Source organism: Fukomys damarensis, unplaced genomic scaffold, assembly GCF_012274545.1.
Source record: "Fukomys damarensis isolate Sample0158 unplaced genomic scaffold, DMR_v1.0_HiC HiC_scaffold_7, whole genome shotgun sequence".
Classification (NCBI taxonomy): domain Eukaryota; kingdom Metazoa; phylum Chordata; class Mammalia; order Rodentia; family Bathyergidae; genus Fukomys; species Fukomys damarensis.
This window is the reverse complement of record NW_022900919.1, coordinates 31,042,558-31,068,386: the sequence shown is the minus strand read 5'-3', so window position 1 is coordinate 31,068,386 and position 25,829 is coordinate 31,042,558. Positions and strand designations below refer to the sequence as shown.

Here is a 25,829-nt window from a genome sequence, read left to right as displayed (position 1 = left end):
GAAGATGTGTTGCCGTACACCTACAAGGTCAAGTCCTGCATAAGTATGTAGATAATGAGGCCAGATCTTCCCATTCCTCTCATTTGCAATGTGACTAGCCTTCTGCCATACAGAGCCTGTGTGCTGGGGTCAAATGTGATCACCATTTAGGTGCAATAAGGGTCAAGAAAAACAAGAAGACAGTAAATAAAGTATCCTTAGGCTATGTCCTTTTCCCATACCTGACTATTGTTTCAGTGAAGCATCTGCTGTGGTGGTCAAGGCACCTGTCCCTTCCATGCATGTCCAGTGCTGGAAGAGTCCTATAGGGCAGTTTTCCTTTAGCTGCATAATTCTCTGCCCTCACCTCCCAAGGTAGCCAATGGCCTGCATTTGGAGGTCTTCTGTGCTTTCTGTCCAAGCTGGGGCTGAACTGAGTCTTGTGTTCTTACTTTTGTCTACAGAAACAGCAAAGAGAGGAGGTCTGGAAAGAAAGGCTATGCCAAATGGCAATGATTCCTTTGCTGCCAGGCATGGCATTTCTTACGCTGCGTGATCTCCTATCTTTCAGTATGGAAATGTAGAAATGATACCTCTTAGTGCTTCAAAGGAGATGTGTGTCTGTGTGTGTGTATGTGTGTGTGATATTTTTATATTTTAACCTTAGGTTTATCCTTGAAGACTAAGCAGCAAAAATTTGTGTACATGTTTACATATTACTGGTTTCTTTTTATTCAACTACATTGTTATAAAATAACTTACTGTTTACTCAATTATTAAAACTAAGCAGACAATTTAAATACAACTTAAACACCATGTGCAAAATATGGAACAAACTGAAACACTCTTTCTGTAAATACAATCCTAAGTAGTTTTATATCTGCAATGCCCATACAAGGTCTTCCTGTCTTTGCCATATCTATTGAAAATAAACAAAGGTTACCTGAGAAATTGGAAACGAGTCCATATCCAATTGCTTATCATAAACTATCTCACACAGTCCTGATTCAGATATTACAGCTGTTTACCCACCTTAGACAAAAAGAGCCATGTGTTGAAATAAGTTCACTTAAATACTTTTCCTGGATATGTTGAATATTTATTTTTCCAAACAACTTCCATAATTACTTTGTTTTTCACTACCAAAAAACCAAACTAAGGAACCAGGGATTTACCTCAATGGTGCTGCCTTGCAAGCTCAAGGTCCCGAGTTCAATCCCTGATACAAACACACACACACACACGACAAAAACTAAAAAACAAAACCAATCCCCCCTAAAAAAAATTCCAACAGCTACTTTAGGTTTAAGATAAATTTAGGCCACCTTAAAATGAGTGTTCCTTTTCAAAGTGGACTCTTTTATGAATCGCTCTTAGCATTTACTTCCTTTTTATGTGAACTTTTTATACTGCTTAGCTTCTAAAATATATTTTGTTATGTTCCTAACATATTTTTTAAGTTTTAGTAATATTATTGAAACTAAGTAACAGCTATTTTTGGTTGTGGTTGCCATTTTTGTTTAGAAAATTGTATGTTAATATCCTTTGTTCACATTTAAAATAGAACATTTCTTTCCTTACAGTAGCTTAAATATTGTGACTATTGCTTTTTCATAATTAGTTTACAGGTGGGAGGGAACACAGAATATCATATCCCACCTGTTTGTCCTATAAATGAAGAAACTTAGGGAGATGTATTTTCTATTTTCATATAAAACTTTAGTGAATAATCAAAACTAAAAGTGGTCTCTTGGGTCCTCAGAGGGTTTTTTTCCCCCTAGTCATTGACCTCCTTTCCTCCAAATTTCTTCTTCTTAAACTTTATCATACCTGATTTGATTCATATTACTTGATTTGACTCAACATCATAATAAATTGCTAATTCTCAAATGCTATCTTAGTGATCTCTCCACTGAATTCCTAGATTTTTCCAACACTTTCCACTTGCACATTTTAAGGACATCTCCAATTTAACCCTTTCAAAACTGTGTTTTTAATAGCTGTTCCCCCAGCTGTAAGTCTTAATCTTTCTCATCTGACAAATGCTAAGTTCATTGTTCTCAATGGTAAGATCCAAAATTTTGTCAATGATTGCTCTTGTTATTCTGAACTCTCAATCCAATTCATCACCAAATCCTATGAGTTTATTTTCAAATATATTCAATTATAATCACATCTCCTATCTCTGCCATTCTCACCCCAGTCAAAACTACCTTTCACTTTAATTATTACCATAACCTCTTCTTTAAATCCATAGCTTCATCTTTGGGGATGTTTCTTATCTCACCAAAACTGGTTGGATCCCATTGTCCCTCTTTTCCCTGGGGTTTTGGATGGTGGTTTTTCCTAACAGCAATTTCCTTTAAAAATCCTCATTTTATTCCTTTTCAGATTATAAACACACTGTTGGTCCAGGGTCTTTGTACTTCTCATTTACCTGAAATGCTCACCCATAAATCCTCAAAAATAAACACCAGACTTCCAGGACTCTATTTTCTTGGCTGCTGTATCCTCAGAAACTGGAATGGTACTTAACACTTGGCACATGCACAATGCATGACTTTGAGTAAACCAAACTCACCAGCAATTACTTTTCAGTTGTGCTACTAAAGCCCTTTTGTAGCATCACGTGTCTCTTTCAGAACTAGTACAAGTTCCTAGAACTAAGAAGATACTTCTCAGGTCTTGAATCATTGCATTAGAATAAAAATTCAAATTCCTAGCCTGTCACTCCCCCTCCTTTCTCAGCTTTCTTCATCTTCAACTCATTCTGGCGTCTTTTCTGCTCCTTGACCAGGCCAAGGGAAGACTCTTAGCTTCAGCCCATTTTACTGGATTTGCTCCCTGCCAGAAATGTCCGTCCCTAGATGTCTGGGCAACTGACTCTTCACTTAGGTCCCAGTATGACATTGCCTCTGCAGTGAGCCCTTCGATCATTCAAGCTAAACAATTCCCCTTTCCTCTCTCCATACCACACCACACAACTTTTCTAAGACCTTAACAACCACCCCCTGCGCCTGTATTTTCAGAGGATCGCATTACATGGCACATAGTGGGCGCTCACAATATATTTGGAGAATGAGTGAATGTCATTAATCTAGCTGCTGAGGACCCTAAGACCTCTGCCTCCATGAAAGTGCAGAAATGATGTACTGGAGAACCTGTACCCTACAGTCTGTAAGAACCGAGGAAGTGATAACGTTGACTTCACAGTCATTGCCCATCATCTCCTACAGCTTCTGGCTCCTTGTGGTATTCCCAAGGTGTTTGCTCAGCTAATGGAAAGCTGTGAAAAGGCCATCACCACGTTCATGTGGCTTTATCACCAAGTTCATTTCACTTGAGAAATGGGAGATATGAATCACAGAAAAACATTAAAAAATGAACATTATGAAATGACCCAAGGATGCCCCCAGAGAGTCTAAAGATGTAGAGAAACTAAATGCCTAGAATTAACTCATAGGGAGAAGAAATACCATCAGTTCACATTCTCATTTCAAGCAAGTGCCAAGCTTCTGGTACTAGAAATTTACATGGTACTTTTTTTTTCTAGGCTAAAATGTTTTCACTATGCGGTGTTAATAGTTCCTGTGAGTAAGTTGTCTTTTTTACTATCCAAGCATAGTCCTGGACAGTAGTCATTCCAAACTTCCTCCCATTTTTTTCTTTTCCTTTGTTTGTCCCCAAACCCCTTTTCATTGTAAATGATCCTATCTCCCAATTGCTGAGAAAACTAAAGTCATCGAAGGGAGAAATCCTCTGTCTTTCCATCTTCATCAAAATTATCTTTTATCAAATACTCTGCCTCTAAGAACTAACCTTTAACAGTGCTTATTAATCTCTTGGGATTTTTTTGTTTTATTATTATCAAACGCACTCTCACCTCAATTATTTCTCATTTTCCAGTATTGTCCATAACTTTTTTTCTTCTAGGTTTTCCCATTTTCCCCTTGGACCTTCAAACATGTCTTGAAAACTAGTGGTTGCTATTGTTGGCTCCCCACTTCAAGCCCTATATTTCGCTTTGTGGTTGAAGATCTTACACACAGGGCATGCTGTCTCTGTTCTTTTACCATCCAGAAGGCTCTTATCATAGTCTGGTTCCTGCTTCAAGTCTCAGCTGCATTGATTTTGGACCTCAAATGGCCTTCTACTCTTTTTTATTTAAAAAATTTTCCTTGAAAGCCTTTCCTATTTAATTCTCTCCAGTAAAACAATAAATCAATTGCTAAGTTCACCGAAGCATTCTGAGAGCCAGACAATATTTGAACATCATATGTCAAATATGCAAATGATACCTAGAAATAGGACATTGGATTCTTTGGATAACCATTGAATCAAGTATGGTTTTACAAGCAAGTAAAGAGAACTAAAATTTTGAAAAGTTTAAGAGGAACAAGCTAATTTAGAGTAATAGATTATAAAACAGTATGATACACATGTACCAATACATCTTTTTCTGTAATATAGAAAACAGTAGATGGGAAATTAGTGGGACTCCTTTGGGAGGCTTTGCCAGGGCAAGTGCTGGCTCAGGTGGCATCCACTGCATTCGTCAAGTTGGGGGCTGTGGGATGGGTGCACAGAATGTCACTAGAAGAAGGAGTGGTCACACAAAAGAGTGCAAGAGAAAAGACCACTATCGCTCCCGTTCACCCACTGGGTACTTGAGTCCCTACTGATCATCAGGATAACTGATAGTTATTTCATATGTCATATTTTAATTTCAATTGACAAAGGCACAATAATTACACATACCTGAGGATACCATGTAATGTTTAAATACAGGTATCCAATGTGTAATGTCCACATTATAATTAGCATATCTGTGATTTCAAACATCATTTTGGTTCAAGAGGGGAATGTGCCAGTGAATAATCATAGTAAATCTGTGAGAGGGAAGAATAAGTCCTAGGGTGGGAAAATAAGTCTTGGAAAACCACTTGCCCTTCATCCTGTCCTAATAAAAATGATAGTTCTATGCAACATACACTGTGCAGACAATAGTTCTCATTGTTTATTTCTAAAATGTTTCTTTGAATGCCTCTGGTAGGAAATAGCCAAAAAGCCTCAAGATTTCAATGTCTTAAGGAGAGATAAGTATATTTCTTGCTCACTTCATGCTAAAAATGGTTCTGAGTTAGAGAGAGGGTACTACTTTACCCAGTCCTCTAAGAGCTCAGGATTAGTCCTTGTAAATGTTATAATCATGCATTTATTAAGGACTCAGGGTCTAAAGTGCACTTTCTGGCTCTACAGCGACTGTATCATTGATAACATGTGAAGTCTCAGGCCTACCATAGACTGGCTGAGCCAAAGGCTTTGGGATAGGATGCATACATCTGCATTTCAGAAGGGGGCCAGGTGATTCTGAAGCTCATGCAGAACCCTGCCCAAGACCTGGCAGAGGAGGGCAGGGAACGAGGACTTTACCAGAAATTTTTTAAAGAACCAGTCCCAGAAGTAGCACACATCCCTTTTCACAGTCCACTGGCTGCTACTCAGTTCACGAGGCCCCCACCTAAGGAGCTGGGAAAGAAAGGTGCTTCCTCCTCTTTGTCCATATCTTGTCTCTCCCTCTTAAATTCATTCTCCCCTCAGCAGTCAGATTTATTTTCCTAAAGTAGTAATGTGTTATACTACTCCTCAACTCCATGGGTATCATACTTTCTCAGTGGCATTTCTCAGTCCTCCAAAAGCTAGTCCCTGTTGCCTTTCTGGCTTCATGATTTGACAGGAAGACAGAGCTTTAAAGCCAGCCATCCTTCACAACTGCAGTAATGACTGGCTGATCCTGTGATGGGCTATGTGCCCTTTTCCCTGGACCTTTGCAGCTCCTGCCCTTCCCTGGTCTGGCTGGCCACTCCTAGTAAGCTTTAACAGCTCAGCCAAGATTTATCTCTGTCAAGAAATCTTTCTCTGAAACTACTCTTTACCTCCCCCACTCCAAGATTAGTTTAGATGCCTTGCACTAACCCAGAATAACTCTTAATCATGTAGTATGGGGAAGGCAGAGACTGTCTTACACACAGGTGCTTCTTTGTTGCCCATAATGAACTTGGCACATGCTAGATGCTTAGGGGACATCTGAGTAGTGAATGCCAAGTGGCTGGATAGATGGTCAGGTTCACTGTGTACTCACTCATATGGATGAGGATGCTGTCTGTATGGTACTTGGCTGGAATCTGTTGAATCCAGGCTTCCTTAGTTTACTACCTGTACCTTAACTGCAGCCATGTCCTTCACCAGTGACTGTCAAGCTGCCACCATGAATAGGTAGCACTCAGGGAAGGAACCCCATCCCATCTCCAGGAAATCATCTAAAACTCCAGCACCAGTCACAGTCTGTCCATCATTTTCACAGATAAAAGTCTGCCTGAATTCATCCCACATTAATTTACATATGTAATTTACATAATAGAAAAATAAGGAAGCATAGTACTTGCAATGTAATCAAATTACATTGTTTAGAAAATGGAGAAAAATAAAGCTTACTGGTGTCAGTAGGTTAACAAAGATGTCTCAGTAGCTTAATCATCCAGCTGATGAATCAGTCCCCTATTCCTATCCATGCCTCTGCCATGACTCATTCTGGTGGACTAATTTTTAATCAGAAGTGATAAGCTCAGAGGATGTTTACTTAAAAATGATGACAGCACCCTTCATGTGATGGAAATAAGTACTATTAACCTCATAGGCTGCGGTCATTTGTGTGCACAGAACATGAGCAACGAAACCTCTCAGTCTTCCCCTTGCTCAAGCCCTTGATGATCTTGATGATCGTTTGATCCCATTCTCCGCTAGATTTGCCTATCTCCCCCTACTAAGATAACCCCTCAGACAAGCGACATGGTTTCACTCCCATCCTAACAAAAACACCCAAGGAACAGCTGTGTGACTGGGTCCCACAAGAACCAGGTGGGGCAGCAGAGTTGGGAGAGGAGAGTTCACTGAGAAATAGAATGGGTGGAAGTCAAAGGGAAGTCCAGTTGTGCAGTGGGAAAATGTAGTATCACCTCATCAGTCTTATTTAGTGAAAAACAGTCAGTAAGCAGGTGTCTCTCAAGCATCCATGTGGAAAAGAATTGTAGAGACAGCTTGTTAAAATGTAGATTACTGGGCCCCACCAGCCATGGGTTCTTACTGAGTAGACCTGGTAAAAATCCAGGAAATCTGCATTTTGCAGCTGTTGTGAGTTCATGCACTGCAGATGATCAGAGGATCATGAGGGGAGAACTTGGGTGAAGAACAGTGGGGCTGTTATGTGGCTAATTAGCTTCCATGAGAAATCTTGAAATACATAGCTTCTCCAAGGTCATTCACTACTAGAATAAATATTTGATATGTATTATTTCCTATAATAATGTTTAAAACAGCATGATAACACCTGAGACCCATAGCATGATGCATGTATGTGCCAGTTTAATTTAATTGGATATCGGTGCGCAGAGTATTTCACAATTATTTAAAATGTGATATTGATTTTTAGGGTAAAGGCTAATGATCCATTTTGCATATTCAATGTGTTTACATCATCTCATAAGAGTTTTATTTTTCTATTAAAAATGTGCTATTAAAATCAAGAAACCTTCAGTGTTAGGATTAATCTGTAACATATATGAAAGAAAGAAAAACATCTCAGAATAGAAAATTCAGTATAAGGGACAGGGTCTTCGCTTATGTTTCTCCCAAAGCAGGTCTGAAATGAAGGTGGTTTGTTTGGAAGATGATCCCAGGAAGCAGCAGGGAGGAGTGAGTTGGGGAGGGAGCCGCTGGAGGACCATCCCTGTGGGCAGTGGGGGGCTCAGTCCCACCGAGGACTCTCTGAGGAGCCGCGCGGAACTTGGTGCTTGGCTGGGCACTTCAGGTCTGCCCATCAAGGGCTGGGAGCTGGAGTATGCCCAGTGACCCCTTTTCTTATGGGCTGAAGTGAAGTGGCCAGAGGAGTAGAACATTAGCTCTCCAGCACTGACTGAAGAGTGGTCAATAAGCAAATGACTTTTGCGTCCCCCTGTGCCCAGTACTAGCCTGTCTTCTGAACTGGCTGGACAAGCTACCCTAGTGCTACTAGTGGACAAGCAGGTGTTGAGGCATTTGAAAGACAGACATCAGAGGGTCCCCCCTCAGGCACTGTGTGTTGCAGCCAAGGGGGACTCAGGTGATGGCCAGGCATCCACAATAGCTATTCCAAAAAGCTAGGAGACCTGGGTGTTTTAATTTTGGCATCGATGAATGGAAGTTTTCAAAGACTCACCACAAGCTATGAGCTGGTTCTAAGCATGAAGATTTGTATCCTGAACTTGCCAGTGGGATCCACAAAAAATGCAGTCTGGGCTTATATGGGACCTGGGGTTAGTAACACTGTCCAGTGCTTAACAGGCAAATACAAATTCTCTGTCTGAACTTGGCTTCAATCTAGGTTAATAGCTATTATAAACCCACTAATCAATCAGTTAATTTCAACTCAGATGTGAAGATGTTGAGAAAAAAAAGTCTTCAAATTGATGATATACTGGTCAAAATTTAGCCATGAATTAGATAGAACATTTTTCCTACATAATGAAAATTTAAGGAGCACTCTCCTTTGTTTCTTTCAAAGTACATACTCGTGTATACCAGTATACAAGCTACTACCTATGGGATACCCTCTTAATAGTGAAGACCACCAATCACCAGCACTGCAACAAAACAAAGCAATTTCTAGGCATGGTGGCACATGCCTGTAATCCCAGCACTCAGGAGGCTGAGGCAGAAAGGTTACCATGAGTTTGAGGCCAACCTGGGGCTACATAGTGAGTTCAAGCCCAAACTACATAGACCCTGTCTCAATAACAAACCCAAAACAAAATAAAAATAAAACTGAGGCTACATTCTAGTTCTTGAGAACCTTTTTCCTTCTCCAAGGTTTACAAATCCACAAATAATCCATGTTCTATTGAAATCAAACAAATAACAAACAGCCTACATGTAAAAGGTCCACAAAGTGAAAACCAAAAGGTACCTTGTTATCACTTCATCTGCCCAAAAGAAGGAACAGGTCGGGGCAGATGTTTCTGACTCTAGCTACATTTTGAATTTTCAAACGTTTTTTCCACAGACAAAAATGTCTATCTAATTCTATAAAAAGAAAGAAATTAAACTCTGTTGGGGTTTTTCCCCCTTTGAAAAGTCTGGGCTTTGTGCTTTTGTTTGACAATCATGTATGGGTTGTCTACACTTTTTTTTTAATGCACCATGTCCCATGATCAATAAATCAAAATTGGATTGCCTTTCCTCAGAGATGAATTGTTATCTTGCTGAAGAGGTTATGTGACAGGATCTCTAGTTTGGTAAAATACAGTGAACAAAAAAAGGATTAAGGTTTCTTTGGCTGAAGGGAAAATTCTGGGTGCTATTTTTTTTTCTATTATGGGGAGAGTTTCCTGAATTGTCTCTGGGAACAAGAGATTAAATGTCAAGAGATAAAGCAGGTGCAGGTCCCATTATTAAGTGCCGCCAGGACACATCCTCTCATCCCAGGAGCCTTTTTTATACAGAGAATGAAGTCTCAGCTTGACAATTCCAGGAGTGCCCATGACTGTTTGGGAGAAAAGGCAGAGGCAAAGCCCAAAGACAGGGCTGAGAAGCCCTCAGTTGTCAAAACTCTGGAACAAGAGGTGGATTCATGACTTTGGGAGAGTCTAGGACACCTGGAGATGTTAGCAACCAAGACAAAGGCAAATCCAGCAGTGAGAAGTCAGTCAAGCTTGGAGGAGCAATGCAGTTAAGTTGCTTGGCACCTGGGGCTCTGAAAAGGTCAGCTCTGAGCTGGGCTGGTACTGCAGCATGGATCCTGGCTGACTCCCCAGTGCTGCAGTGGGTGATAGCTGATGCCCTGCTGTCAGAGATGCCAGGAAGCCTTTGATGTAGAATCTGTTTCCTGGCATTCCAAACCAGGCCAGGATGCATTTCTGACCCTGGTGGTAAGTGTTCCAAAGTGACAGTAACCTGGCTTTTAGGGTGAGGCCACAGAGGGAGCCCATCTTAGAATCAAACTACCAAGCTTTCCTACTAACTTGCTGACACAGGGGAATTGGGCTGTGCTCCAGGGCCAGAGGATCCTGCAGTAGGGGAAGCTCTCAGCCTGCTGCGGTCATATTGCAGCCCCTCCCACTGACATCAGTGATATAGAGTGGACTCACCCTCCTTGTTGAGAATGAGTTCACTTACTGTGCCTCTCCTAACCCACCTGAGGGATATGAAAGTCATTTGAGTTCACTGCTTATAAGTGGATTTGTGCTAAGCTGGCTTATGAAGGAAGACGTGGGGCCACCTCTAAGATGCCAGCTCCATTTCACAGGCCTCTGCAGGGCCCTGTCACACTGCCACTAGAAATGGGGTAATGGAGTGGAGCTGGGAAGACTGTCCCAGCCTCATCACTGGGTGGCCGGGGCAGCCATGCTGAACCTCTGCTTATACATAGTTTACACCTCTGTTTACACCTGCAAAGGAGCTTCCTTGAAATGGAAGTTGGGTTCGGTGCCTGCCTTGCAAGCACAAGGACCTGAGTTCGATCCCCGGTACCTCCCCCCCAAAAAAAGAAGAAATGGAAGTTGGTCAAAGATCATTATTTCTTGAGGAATGCAGCCTCATTTAGGCAATAAGAGACAATATATGTTTATAAGCTTCCAAACCTTTAAAGTGAAATAATACTCCTATGCACAGGGCCTTGGCAAATGCATGAACTTCTCACAAGTAACTGAATTCTTTTTAGCAAAATCTGGCTGAATTTTAATTATTTGTTTAGAGATGACCAAAGTCTAAGATGGTCTTTCAGGTGTCTGCTTGTTCTGTTAATGATAAAACTCTCTGAAGGCATAAAACTGGCTAAATTCAAAGGCATTTAAGGTCTAAGATTCCAGTATCTGTGAGGGGGTTTTGTGGAGACTTTTAGAAGCTAGGGGAAAGTGGTCTTTAGGTTAACATCAGGTGTGTTTGAAAACTGCTCCTAAAATTCTATCACTTTTCTTTGAAGCTGAAAGAACTGGTGTTAAGGGACCAAGATCAGAACTGGAATTAGCTTACCAGGCCTGGAAGAACTACTAGCTTGGGCCTCTGACAAATTTCCTCTGCTGCTTCTCTGAATCCACATTATTTCTTGGGTGCAGCTTTCTTTCTGGGTATAGATTTTTAGTACCTTGCTGATGGGCCACAGAGGTACACTAGATTTTATTAAGTGTTCAGAACTGTGCTATTTAGGAGAATGTAACACACAAAGAGGGCAAACGCTAGTGGAAATAAGGACATCCATAATTAGGTGGGGGACAGGATTAAATTAGTCTTTGACTGAAGAGCTTTATATATAATCATGCAAGATTTTAACTCAAGAGGCAGAAGCACTTTCTTTCAAGAGCCTTAAGTGTATACAAAGTTTCTGTGAATTCAGCCTTAGTTATTTCCAGCAGTACATTTCTTCCTTATGAAAGATCTCACATAAAGAACCATTGAAAAGCTGAAGCTGCCCCGCTGCGGCTCCTTGCATAGAATAAGCCCTATTAGACTAGAAGAATCAAGAAAATCCTCAGGTTTAAAAAAAAAATTCTGCGTTCCCTAAGACCCTGCTGTGTATGGATTTATCTTGTTGCAGTAGAGAAACAAAAGCCATGAGGGAGCGGGGCACATAGGAGGGAGTCTTAGAGACACCCAATTTGTATTGTTCCAGCTGCAAAGACCCAGATCTGAGACCAGCTCTGGCAGCCTCCAGCTGAGAAGAGCCTCCTTCTAGTCCACATTCCCACCCAGGCTCTACAGGATGGGGGTAATGCGTGATTTGGCTGAATGAGAATTAAATGCTTAATTGGAGACTGGAAAAGGGAAAGTGGAGTCCAGATGTGTAGAATGTGATCAAGTCCAACTCAGTGAAGCCAAACCTGGGGGAGCTCTGGTGGTCTTGACCACTTGAGAGGAGTTGAGCTGTCTTGAGATTTCAGTGGAAGCAGCACAACGTAACAAGTCAGGGACAAGGAAGGCTGAAAGGGCCAGGCAGAAATACTATGCAGTGTCCTCCAGATGTTTTACAGGTGGGAGATATTAACATTTATCTAAATGCTTGGTATGGGTGCAAAATACTTGAAATGATTCATCCATCTAAATTCCAACTTTTACGTTATCACCTGTCATCAAAGTTTTTCTTTATTCCCCATAGAAAAGATGACTCACTCACTTTTATGCCTTCGTGGTTAATACTGCACCTCTTGCCACTTGGCCTATGGTTGGCTGATGATTTCCCCTGGGTCTTGACTAACTTGTGAACCCCATGAAGGCATCGGTATCCCTGATTCACCTTGTATCCCATAAAATATCTGGTAGATGTTTTGTTTCGCTTTTCTTCCTAAATACAGTTTGATTTCTTTTTTCCTGTAGGGTAGAATTTATTCTAACAAAAATTGGTGAAGAATTCCCAAACATTTCTCAAGTGATGAGGGTGGGTTGCACATCATCTGGTGGTAAGGGTTTATCCACATCTGGATCTCCTGCCCACCCCCAACTACCATCACTGCCTTTCATCTCCTTCTAAAGACAGCTTTGGTGCCAATTAGGATAGAATATTCCCAAAAGATACATGAAGAGATGTGTTGCCATGGAAAGGGTCTTTTGTAGAAGGGTACCAGTTTCCCACAAGTATGTTCCTGTCAGCTTAGTCATTAATTATCTCACGTTGGAGGGGGCTGCAGGTGGATGCCTGCAGTGCTTGTTGAAGTGATAAAGAGGTGTAATGGTTGAGTAGCTACTTTAGGCTATTTGGGAGAAAATAGGTAAGGTTAAGATGGCTTACAACTGATTGTACCTTTGCCCCAAACAAAATGAAATCTATCGATCTGCTTAGGCTTCCATAGAAAAATATTATAGACTGAATGGTTTATTCAACAGAAATTTACTTCTTATAGTCTGGAGACTGAAAGTCCAAAATTAAGGGACTAGCCAACTTGGTTTCTAGTGGCAGCCTGGTTTGTGATTCACAGTTAGCTTCCTTCTCACTGTGTCCTCATGTGGCAAAGAGGAAGAGATGTCACTCTGCTCTTATAAGGCCACGGTCTCATGAGATTAGATTCCCACCTTTGTGACCTCATTTAATCTAAACTACTCGCATAAGGCCTTATCTCCTGGCAACACTGGAAACTGGTGCTTCAACATACAAATCTGAGGGATGCACAAGTGTTCAATCCATAATGTCAAGTCTAATCACAACCATCGTTTGAAAAGTTTTCTTGAAACCAGTTGCTGGTAAAGACCAGGAGCATGTGACACCTATTGTGGTGACCAGAATCCAGGGTATGTACCCCTAATCTTGGGTTCAGGATTCAAAACCTCACTCTATCCAAACAATAACATGGAAGGGGCCAGGGATGTAGCTCAGTGGCACAGCACCTGCCTAGCAAGCGTGAGGTCCTGAGTTTGATCCCCAGTACCATAAATAAATAAACCAAACAAACAAAAAAAAATATGGATGCAGAGGAGAAAAACAAGCAAATATGAACAAAAGAATAATCAAAACAAAAAAAAAGAAGAAGAGGAAGAAAGAGCTAGTAGGCTGCAAAAGGAAAGGAAATTTCTCCAAATGCAAAAACTGTGAGACTGGTGTGGCCAATCTCAGAAATAAGGCTCAGAAATAATTCTGAATAAACTCTCACTAGCAACTATTTACTTCGCCAACTAGCAGAGGAGGAGCCCATGGGGATTTCTACAATAGCATCAAGACAAGGCTGGCCATAAACACTTTTAATTCCTCCTTTCCCCAAAGAGACAGGAAAACTTGACTGTAATTCTCATTTCAGTACCTCCTACTGGGAGGAAAATGGGAAAGGAGAGGCAGACCAAAAACAACTGCCTAGAACTAATTATCTCTAGCAAAATTAAAATAAAAGAAACTTCACCAAATAGGAAAAAAAGAAAATGCATAAGGCAAGATCTTTGGCATAAGCTGAGGCGGTGCTCCCATACCCTCCTTCCTAGGAGGACCCCTACCCACACCAAGCAGTTTTCAGTTTATCACCTCCTGGTTTGGAGGACTAAGGGACAATGCAGCGGAAGAGAATAAAGGAGTTCTTAGGCTGTCTCTCTTCTTAAATTCTAAGTCTCAAGTTGAATTGAAAAAGCTGTTCTGGTCCCCAGAAGAGCTGCCCTGACCCATGACATTGCAGATAAAGTCAAGTGCACCTTAGGTGAGTGTGGGATATCAGCTACTGTGCTGGTACTCCGGCTGCTTTCCCATCTCCATGAAAACGCTGTCCAGGGACGGCTCCTGGAGAACTAGGGGGCCCCAGATACACTGGAAAAGGAGCAGGGTTCTATATTCATTATCCTGTAAGCCCACTGAAGGAGAGGGGAAGAATGGGTGAAAAAGTTATTGTGCGATAAAAGACTAAAATTCCCTAAAATAAGGGGAAGAAAAAATTGATAATAGGCAAACTCGATACAGAAACCTCAGCTTAAGGCCTATCCTTGATAAGGTTATGAATTTTACACTTATGTTGACCCATGCAACTTTAAGAAAACAAACTTTCAGGAGGCATAGTTGGATTTATTTCGTACATTTTGAAGAAAATAGATAATCCAGCAGATATTTATATGTTGCACAGAGAAAAAATTAACTTTATGAAGAATACATGAAAGTCAATAAAGAGAAAAATTGGTAAAATATTAAAAAAAAAAAAAAAGAAAAAAACAAGGTAGGAAGTATAACCTCTCTGGAATGAAAACTTACCATTTTTGTCCTTGGAAAGTCTGAAGATAGTACTAGGAGACTGGGGAAACCACTTTCAAACCTTGCCAATTGGAGTGCAGACTGATTCAACACTTTCTGGAACACAATTTTGGAACATCTATGAGAACTAAAGCTACACATGTACTTGGTCCAGCTAGGGCCACAAGATTTTGCCAAGACTTAAATGCGAGAATATTCATTATAGCTCTTTGTATAAGTAACAATGTAGAACTATAACAGAAATCCATCAATATAGGCCTGGCCAAAGAAATTCTACTTAGGCATTGGGACATTAAAACATACTATGAAGAAGCACTCATGTTTATTAAATGTAAATTTTAAGTAAGCATTAAAATAAGTGTATCCATTAAAATATGCTACTTGATGAATATAGATTTTAATATTAAAATAATGGATCTATTGTAAATATATTTATGTAGAACACAAAAAACCTGAGATTATAAAGTAGTATCTACATTTTATTTACATAAAAAAGGTACAAAAGTGAGGAACCAGAGAAAGAAAACAAACAGTGAAGAAATCAACTTATATGCATTGTTTTTCAGGGAAGATTTTAGGAAGAACTTAACATGAGAGAGAGTTGCTTGGGATCATTTTTCATTAGCATTATAAGCCATTTGTCATGTATAAATATAATTTTTGGTTTTGTTTTTTAGTATCACTAAATTTAATCACATTTCTGAACTTTGCCTATATTTCTATTTAGAAATTTGTAACTTTTAAAAGAAATTGGTACATATTTGATTAAATTGTTAACTTCCTGTACTTAATTAAATCTTCATTAAAACATAAGCATCCCCATAATAACGAATCTTAAACTACAGAACAAAAGAAAGTAGGAGGAGGAAAGAGAAGCAAGGAGGGGAGGGAAAGAGAAAAATGCAAGGAAGGAGGTGGAGGGGGGAAGAATGGGAGAAGAGAAAAGGAGGAAAAAGGGAAGAAAAGAGGACGGACAGGAGCAAAGGAGAATTTGAACACCCTACCTGGCAAGAGGTAAAACTGGAAATACCTGTACAGTTAGTTAAAAGTATCTGACTTATTTTGAGGGATTGTGGTTCAAGAATTTAAACATTAGCTTTCAACAAAAAAATACATTCTGGCACATGAAATCCAAAATATAAATAATTTAAAGAGTAAAATACAAGATAGATGGTAGGAAATAGATGTAGACTTTGTGAAAAAGTGAAGGCGATATCAGGCGAGATCCAGCATGTTCAGGGTGGTACAGCCGTAGAGAGTGAAAGGGATGTCAAAAGGAAGGATGAAGGTGCGATACGTATATTACCCATTTCCCAAGATGAATGCAGTTATTATTTATCACAAACATATGTTAAAAAACAAAGACTGAAATAAAAATAGAACCACTTAAGAAAACATTCTGAATTGAGTTGATATTCAGGTATGTTTTCTTAGATAGGGTCTTACTATGTAACCTAGGTTGTTGTTGAACTAAGTAGCCCAAGCTGGCTTTGAGCTCATGATCTTCTTGCCTCAGCCTCATAAGTGCCAGGATTACAGACATTCACGACCATGCCAAGCTCAATTTGTCATTTTTTACTGGAAGACCTATTTACCTTTTAGCAGTAAGGAAAAGAGTCTCTTTCCAAAAGTCGAAAGATGTGTGAAATTTTATTTTTTATATTTATTTTACTCTAGAATGTAAGCTAGTTATAAAAGAAAAATACAAACATTGCCAAGAGATTAAACCTCTCTTCTAGTCCTGTGTTTGCACTAACACTCTGTCTTTCATTAAACTGGTCTTTCATCTCTTTTTATTTAGCTGCACTTGGATTCTACACCTACATAGTAAAATTGATAGTCCAGGGTAAAGTAAGGTCTGAGTTCATCTTCCCTAACAATCAGTAGCTTGAAAAGAACTAAAGATTCTTAAGTGTTAAATTGGTTGTCTATGCAGGGGGAATAATGGCCATCTTCCATTTGAGCTGGGAAGTTAGTATGTGACAGAGGCCCTAAATTCTAAAACTAGTTTTCTTGTATTTTAGTATCATTAAGATGTCAATGAAGTTAGCCTAAGAGACTTCTCCTCTGAATGTTTTATTTTTTCTAGTACACTGGATTGAACTCAGGGCCTTTGCACTTTGCTACATTCCCAAACCTTTTTAATTTTTTTAAATTTTGAGACAGGGCTTACTAAGTCACTGAATTGCCCAGGCTGGGTTTGAATGTATAGGCATATACTACCCTATGTGGCTCCTTTGTGTATTAATTCAATATTTCTTAAAGTTTTACACATGTATAATTATTGCAAGGGAGATTATTATAGGTAATATAAAAATATAATTATAAGTTAAAATTAGGCATAAAGTAGGCTTAATATTTCATAGCTAAAATTTGCATGGGGCAAAAGTAGGAAACATTAGGATTTAACCCATTAAAGATGTATGAAGTATGTTAGCTATTACCACAATAATGCTGCATATCAGACCATCTTCAATTTCAGGGACCCAAAATGAAAACTAACTAGTTTTAGAGATGATTCTGTAGAAGGTATCTATTCTTTTGTTGAGCAATATTAGGACCAACTATAAGTAGTCCAGGCCAGTAAGCCTGTCAGATGTTGTGTTGGGTCCTGGTGTTATTCTCACTGGACCAACTTAAATCTATTATTCTTGGGGTAAAAGACAGGAAAAAAAGAGGCAAAGCTCCAACTACACAAATGTATTTCAAGTCTTCCTTTGACTAGATTCTACTAATATTTCATTGACCAAAGCCAAAACCAACGTCAAGGGACAATGAAGTAGATTCCCATGGGGTGGCAAGTAGGAAGTGAACATTTCTAAATAATTTATTATATTAATAATGAAGTTGTAGATATGGTAAAACTTGTCAAGATGGCTCGAGAATGTTTCATTTGAATCAATACTACTTGGATTTGGTGTAGCTGAATGCAGACACCCCTTCTCTCTTTACCCATCTCATCTACGTAGCTACATATTCTGGGAAAGAATTACTTGCAGTTTTATTTGCTGTATGGGGTACACTGTCGATACAAATCTCCAAAGAAAATCTTGGAGGATCCTTCAATATCTGTCCATGTTTATGTATTTTTAAAAGCTTGGCTAACTACATTCTGTATGCATCTTGGTATCTTTTCTTCTGTGATGTTACTGCTTCATTTATTGCTTTTTATATAATGCCACTGACCTAAAAAAGGTTTCTGTAATCAAGGCTTTGAGGAGTAAAGTTGCAGTTGGTAATTGAAATGAAAATGGTATTCAATCTCCCAGGCTCTTCATATTTCAGCATCTTTTATGTCCTGCTAGGAGCCCTGAAATGTACCTCTCATGTGTGTTCCAGGCAGCTGCAATGGGGGGGGGGACACAAACTAGAATAAATAGGCTATAGAGGCTATTTTTGTTTTGGTTAGATTCTGTTGTCTATGTAAAATAGACTCATTTCTCTAGGACCAAGCAGGGTAGAATCCAGTTCCACATCTATGTCAAAGTAAAAAAAAATATTGTTTTTTCTCCCCTTTTCCAAATATGCAACACATATATACACACAAATCTACACTTGCTCATACACATGTGCACATGCAAATTCACATAAATATGCACTGCACCCATAAAGCTGTATAGTCACACCTCATGCACACACACACAGCAGACATCATATATACTTATGGCACTATCCCACCTCCTAGGTAGACCTTTAAAGTCCTTGAAAGAAGATATTATAGATAATTCCTTCCCTTGTTCCAAGAATTTAGTGCTACATAGAGCTACAGTTGGGAGTGCTGCTTTTCTTTTTCTCTGTTGTGGATTTCAAATCTGCCACTGCATGTCATACTAATCTGTGCCAATGTAGTAACACAACTTGAAATTTCTCACACATTCTTTTGCAAAATAATGAGGTTAAAAGTATAGACACAGGGCAAGCAATTTTAAAAGTTACTCTTTTCTAACTTGCCTTTGGATTTTGTTTTCTTCAACTTTCTCCCTCTTTTATGTAGCTCCTACATTTCATACCCTCTGATTTTCACTAAGTATCATTTTATAAACTAGCATCTAGCCTATTTGAAAGTTCTCCATGATGCTGAAGTTTTGTCACAGTAACATCCCCAGGTTGTTAGCATTGTTTTAGGAAATCTCTCTCAAAGTCCATGTCGGCCACAGTTACCGCTAGATTCCATCAAAAGCAAGAATCCTAACAAGACATTCAAGGAAGTAATGCTTAAGTAAAATTGGTCATATTGATTTTCTTTCTATAGTACTCATTTCTTATAAAAAAAGAGCAATAATGTTATTATTAGTCCTGATGACATCTGAGAAAGTTAGGTAAGAACTCAAAATACTTTATAGTCATTTCATTAGGGAAAAAGCCAAGGCTTTCACATACTATGACATTTAGTAAAAATCATTCTGAAAACTCATTGACTGGCCAAGATAACCTCTCCTGTGACATGTCTGTTTATATCTTGCTCATTTTCTAATGAGTACTGTTTTTTTAATGCTATTTGATATATTTATTCTTTCAGGTATTCTGTATAAGAATCCTTAGCACTCTTGATGTGTTTTGATATAACATTTTTATAAAGCTTAATGACTATTGTTTGCTTTTTCCCATTTAAGAATATTTGCCTAATGATGTGAAGATCTTTCTTTTATGGTACCTTTTATAGTTTATAATCGACCTGGAACTTACTATTACTTCAGTGTAGGCCCCAAGTTCTCAGGGGTTACTTTATCTGAAAAATTTATTTCAAACACAAATGTAAAAAGGTTTTTGGAATATAGAAATTATAGTAAAGATACTATTTTTAATCCTTAAATGATACCATTGCATTGTCTCTGGATTCCATTACTTTGATTCCAAACTCATTGAAAGTGTTGTTGTTGTTTTAAAGTGATGAGTGATTTTTCACTGCATAATTTTATATTTTTTCTTAATCTTTGTTTTCAACAATTTTACAGTGATTGGCCTGAGAAGTCTGTTGCACATTAAATTTAATTAGTATTATGACACCCTTGAAACATTTGATATATATCAAACAAAGTTCCTACTATACTGTCCATTGATTTTAGCAAGTGATCTTACAGTATTTTACCCTATTACACAAAGGATTTCTCCTCTCATATGTCCTCAACATTCATCTGTATTTTTCATGTTTTCTTCTGATCTAGCTTTCACTCTTTATTGATCCCTTCTTCTACTGTGTCTCTATGCTGTCAAATTCATTTATTGAATTCTTATTTTTTCAAGTTTGAGAATTGTCTCCTGACTTCCGTGTCCAGTTTTCTGATAAACTTCTTTGCCATTAAAATTCTTACACTTTACATTCAATTTCTTAAGCACATTAAGTACGGATGTTCCATCTATAATATCTGGGCTTCTGATGTGTCTCTATTTGTTGTCTTTTTTATTCCCTTGGTTTTGGGTGATTTGTTCTTAGACTTTTGTAATCCTCGGTAATTTTTTAATGAATGCTAGACCCTGTGTTTGAAAACTGTAGGGATAACTTTGAAGCTCTGAGTAGTTTTAATCTTCCTTCAGAGAGGATTTATTTTTTGCTTCTGATGGGCAGTAGGATAGAAAAGAAAACTGTAATCCAAGCAGGAATTATTTTGATTAAAATTTGGACTTAGGTTTATATAAAAGCTGATTTATTTTGAGTTCATCTTTGCTCCCAGGGTACAAGCCTTGAGCGATCCCACAGAAAACCTAAGATATTCATGAGGCTACTACTCCCAGGTTTTCTTCCTCTTGGCCCTCAAAGGCATCCAGAGGCCCTGTTTTAGATACAGGTGGAATGTGCGCTCCCCATTTTGCATCTCTTCAAGTTTGTGCTGCATTCATAGCTCTCCGATGCTGTCATTGTTTTTAATAATGTTCTTCGTAGGAGGGTCTCTGCATCGTGATGGACAACCTCGGTCATAAATAATTTTAATTTCTGTTTCTTCTCAGTAAAGTGAATCATCTTTTCATTATATGTTTCAGACCATTATTTTTTATGAACTATCCATCAAGTTTCTTATACTTTTTTCTATTGAGTTGTTGATCTATTTTTAGATGTTCTTTGTATATTGATATTAATCCTTTATAATAAAAGGTGCTAATATTTTCTTCAATTTGTAACTTTTTAAAACATTTCCTACATTATTAGTATGCTTATTTCTACATTGATGACACAAATAATTCCCTTTTTTTCCTTATTACTTCTGTGCTTTGAGTTAAATAGCAAGTTTTTCCTTTTCCCAAGTTTATAAGAGTCCATCAATGTATCTTTTTGTGTAAAGGAACCTGATGAACAGGTGGAAACTGATAAATCTTCTGGAATTGGAAGAATGAGGACATAGGTAATATAATGTTGACAGATTCAGCTGGAGGTTTCAAATTTGGTTTTCTTTTCCCAATCTTATCCTCAGGAACTAATGGAAAGAATCCATAGACTCAGTGACTTTCATGTTGTTGGGAGCTAGCTATTTTTTCCCATCTCATGTTTCTTTTTCCTGGGTATCTTACTACATATTAACATCTCCCAAACATACACACATCTACTTCACACTTCCAAACCTCACACTCAGTGCAAAAACCCTTGAACAATCCCTTCTTTAGACCTCAGATCTAAAATAGCTTTCTTCATCTTTTCCCCTTTGTTTCTATTTTGTCGATTTCTGACCTCCATGATGTCTGCGCCCTCAGGTTCAGATTGTGGCTATACCTGAGTCCTACTTCCTGCTTGTCAGCTTCAGGAAATAATTACAAAGAGTGCAAATTTTTACTTTCAAAGTTCTTCTCTCTGAAAAAATTACCAACTGAATCTTTCCCATCCTTTCTTCATCTACATACTCCAAATAATGAAAACAAATTGGTTTTCTAGCATTTTACCTGTATTTGTATTGATTTTTTAAAATGCCCTTGCTCTCCTATTTGGGAAAACATAACTGATGTTTAAGGAATGAAAGATTATTGTCCTTTGTAATATCTGGAAAATTTCACGGTATGACAAAATAGTGCCTCCTTGCTATGTGTAAGCATATTGCAGCTTTTGACTATGGTGAATGGAAGACTCACCTTCTGATGCTATACAGATAGAGGATAGTCACAGTGCAATTACCTCAGACTGAATCACCAGCAATCCAGAAGGTAGCATCTGGGAAGCTCTCCTAGGAAGCCAATTCAGTCATTCATTTGTGATTAAACAACAACAGCCCAAAGCTTCCCTATCTGCAGCAAAGATCTTTCAACTTTCAGACATGCCTACAGCAAATAAAGTTTTCCTTTTTTCTCGTCAAAGGTTAAATTCTGTCTCAGACACATACTCACTTCCTTAAGTTTAAATTGTACATTGTGCTGATTAAACCACATTCTCCTTCTTTTATGCTGCCAGATTTCTAATTTGAGAAACTGTGTATGTATATATGTGATTATCTCACAAATTAAAGAGAAGTTAGAAGACAGCTTTAAAGTATTCAGGCAACTCAACCCACTGTTTCCTCCTTTAACCTTCTCTGCAAAAGAAGCTGAATACCAGAAGTATTTTTAAATGTAAGAGGGCAACAGAGGGTGACAGAACAATGGGCAGGAAGGCTGTTATAATTCTCTAATCAAGGCCAATCGTCTTTCCTTCTTTCAGCTCAAGGGGAGGACACACCTACAGCTTCTGTGAAAAGCCAGAGCTCCAGGGACACCGAAACTGCTACAGGTCCGGATGGTAAGTTTCTGAGCTATGTGAGCTGAAACTATTAATCTGGCACATTTCCCATGTGCAATCCAGGATTAAGGGGGCATTCTAATATATGAATCAGAAGTCATATTCTCAAAGGAAATTACAAAAATAGCTTTTTTTAAACACTAGAATGTTTTAAAACAGCACATGGCTTGAAATTGAACAAACTGTAATATTGAGTCCACAGTGGGTCGTTCTAAGGCTCAATTAGTTACCTGAATATTTGCTTTTAAATGCTGTCTCAAAATTCCAATCAACTTTCTTCATTCCTCCAAATGTGCATTTTCAAATAGCCTATCCTCAGGATTACTAATTCTTTCTTCTGTTTAATCTGTCCTATTGGATGCCTTCTATCATGTCTTTAATTTTGTTGAGTGTATTTCTCAGCTCAATAATTTATCTGATATGTTTAGTTTATTTCATTTCTAAGTTTATCTGTATTATGCAAGCTCACTGGTTTCCTTAAAACAATTTTCAAATTCTGAATTCTCTCATGTCAACTTAAAACAATTTTCAAATTCTGAATTCTTTCATGTCAACTAGTACCTAGTCAGCTTCTGGCATCTTAGAGTATTAGATGATGCCATGATTTCCTGAAAGATTTTGATGCTTTTTGGCATGTCATATCATCTGAGCATTGAAGGATCAAGTATTTATTCCAGTCTTTCCAGAAATTCTAAGCCAGGTTATTTTCTCTTAACCTGTACTCACTTTTAATGTTTCAACAATATATAGTAGCCAGGTACGAATGCGACAGGCATCTGTTATTAGTGTGGTACCTGTTTTGGTATTAGAGAGTAATCCAAACCCAGGTTTATCTTAAATATACTACCGATGTATAGGTCAGAAAGAGTAGAAGGCCTAGAAAGATGAGAACCAAATGCCTCATTCATAGTTACCCCACTGTGATCAAGTTCTAAAGGTCTCTGCTCAGATCTGAACAAACTTACTGTGGATGGATCAGCCCCAAACCTGTGTCACACCTGTGACCACCGATGTTGCCACCAAGGTGTGTGCTACACCCTGACCCTCACTACTATGCGTTGCTTATAGCTGAAGTAGGCTTGTGGGCAAAGGCTGCTGCAGCTAGCCACAGGTGATGCTGGATGGAATAGATGTCCAGTACAATGGAGCGAGCTGTTGTCACTGGCCCTGCAGCTCTTCCAGAGGCTTTATGCTCAGACTGGCCTGGGGGTGGAAGCCCTTAGGACCTGCCCTATCATTGTTAGTTTCACAAGGCCAGCACTAGGATTTAGGGCAAAGTGGTGCTTACCAACCTTTCCTATTCCCCAAAACATGTAGTCTCTCACTCCCTATGCTACCCATGGTCTAGGTAATGTTGATGAAATCAGTCCCTTGGCTACCCAGCTGCTACCAAGTCACACAGTCACAAATACCAACAGTCTTGGAGTATACCACAGCTCACACAGCAGCTGGAAGTGATGCAAGCCAATATATGTCTATTCCACTGGGCTGTGGGTCTTGCCTGGTGCCAGGGAAATTTTAGAGCTATATCTGTGAGCACTGGTCTGGTGATAGCTGTGATGCTTGAGCCTGAGGGACAGGTGGTGAAGACAGTCCCTTGGCTATCAATCCTGACACTAAGCTGGGTCACACCTGCATCTCACATATCTGCATGGCCCTGCACGGTCTTTGGAGGAGGACAGGTGTACTCCAAGCCCTCTCCAGGGATAGAACTTATGCGGGCTAAAACTCAAGTCTGTCTTACAGGCATGCAGGTCAATGATTAACACCAGGGCTGGGCTAGAGGTTCTGTCTGAGCTCTCAACCTCATATAGGGCCTTTCGTTTCTGTCATGTTCTGGGTCTCACTATAGCAGGCTTGCCATTGGGCTCCAAAACAAAGCCCTTCACCCCTTGCCTCCTAGCAGCTGGATTCTTGCCCCCCACTGTGCCAACCTAAGTGCCAACTGGCCTAATGTATTTCCAGCAGCTCAGTCGAGGGGCACTGACCTGTCATAGTGGTCACAGTTGAGAGTCATCTCTCTGATGATGCAGGCAACTCTTTCCTCTGCCTTCTTCAGTGTATCTTTTCATTTTGTTACATAGTAGTACTAAATGTAGGCGCTGTAGAGTCTCATTTGATTTCCTTAGTTCTTATAAAGGTAATTGACCAAGGAATAGCTGTTAAACCTGGTGTATCTTTGGCAAGATGACCACAGAAGGACCTTACTGAATGGACATCTGCTGCAACAGAGTTTTTTTTTTGTTTTTTTTTGTTTTTTTTAATTTTATTGAGTTTATTGGTACATTTTAGGGATACAGTACAGTTACATTCATTGTTGGGATCATGTACCTTTACATGTCAAGTCTTGATTCTCATTTTTTCCCCTTACCTCTGCCCTCCCTTCACCCCCTCCTCCCCTCCCCATCTACAAACACTTTATTTTCATCTTTTCATTCTCTCACATTTTTTTCTTTTCCCTTTTTGTTCTTCCCCTACACCTTTAGCTCTTTTCTTCAAATTTCTAAATGTCAGTAATCTTATTAGAATCTTATGCATTGTTGCAGAATATTCACACCAGGGAAACTATTTGGTATTTACACATGTGTGACTTATTTATTTCACTTAGGAGTATATCTTCAATATGTATCCATTTTCCTATGAATGAATCTATTCTCTCGCTCTTTATGGCTGAGTAATATTCCATTTTATAGAAAAACCACAACTTCTTTATCCAGTTTCCAACGGATGGGCAAATAGGTTGTTTCCAAGATTTAGCTATTACAAACTGTGCCGCTATAAACATGGGTGCACATACTTCTCTGTGATATGATTCTTTTAGTTCTCTTGGAAAGATACCCAACAGAGGGATGGCTGGGTCAAATGGAACCTCCAGTCCAAGCTCTTTGAGGTATCTCCATATTGATTTCCATAGTGGTTGCACTAGTCTGCACTCCCACCAACAATGGAGGAGGGTTCCTTTCTCCCCACAACCCCGCCAACATTTGTTATTGTGTGATTTCTTGATAGCAGCCATTCTTTGTGGGGTGAGGTGGAATCTCAGTGTTGTTTTCATCTGCATCTCTCGAATGACCAGTGATGTGGAACATTTTTTCATATATTTTCTTGCTGCTTTCACTTCTTTGTATGAGAAATGTCTGTTCATTTCGGATGCCCATTTTTGGATCGGGTCTTTATATTTGGGGGGACTGATTGTTTTGAGTTCTTTATATATCCTTGATAATAGTCCTTTGTCTGAGGTACACTGGTAAAAATTTTTTCCCACATTATAGATTGTCTCTTAGTTCTGCTAACGGTTTCTTTTGAAGTAAGAAGCTTTTTAGTAATATGAGATCCCAGTTGTTGATTCTTTCTGCTAGTTCCCGTGCTGCTGAGGATTTGTTCATAAAGTCTTTTCCTATACCAATGTCT

The 25,829-nt window shown here is 39.0% G+C and overlaps 1 protein-coding gene across 1 annotated transcript in view; it reads left to right on the top strand.

Moving 5' to 3' along the window:
* Positions 1 to 25,829, top strand: part of Macrod2 (mono-ADP ribosylhydrolase 2) — a 1,911,462-nt gene that overhangs the window by 1,868,079 nt on the left and 17,554 nt on the right. The window contains exon 19 of the mRNA XM_033761012.1: positions 22,341 to 22,418. Within this exon, the coding sequence (XP_033616903.1) occupies positions 22,341 to 22,418 (78 nt within the window). The remainder of the gene's footprint in view (positions 1 to 22,340; positions 22,419 to 25,829) is intronic.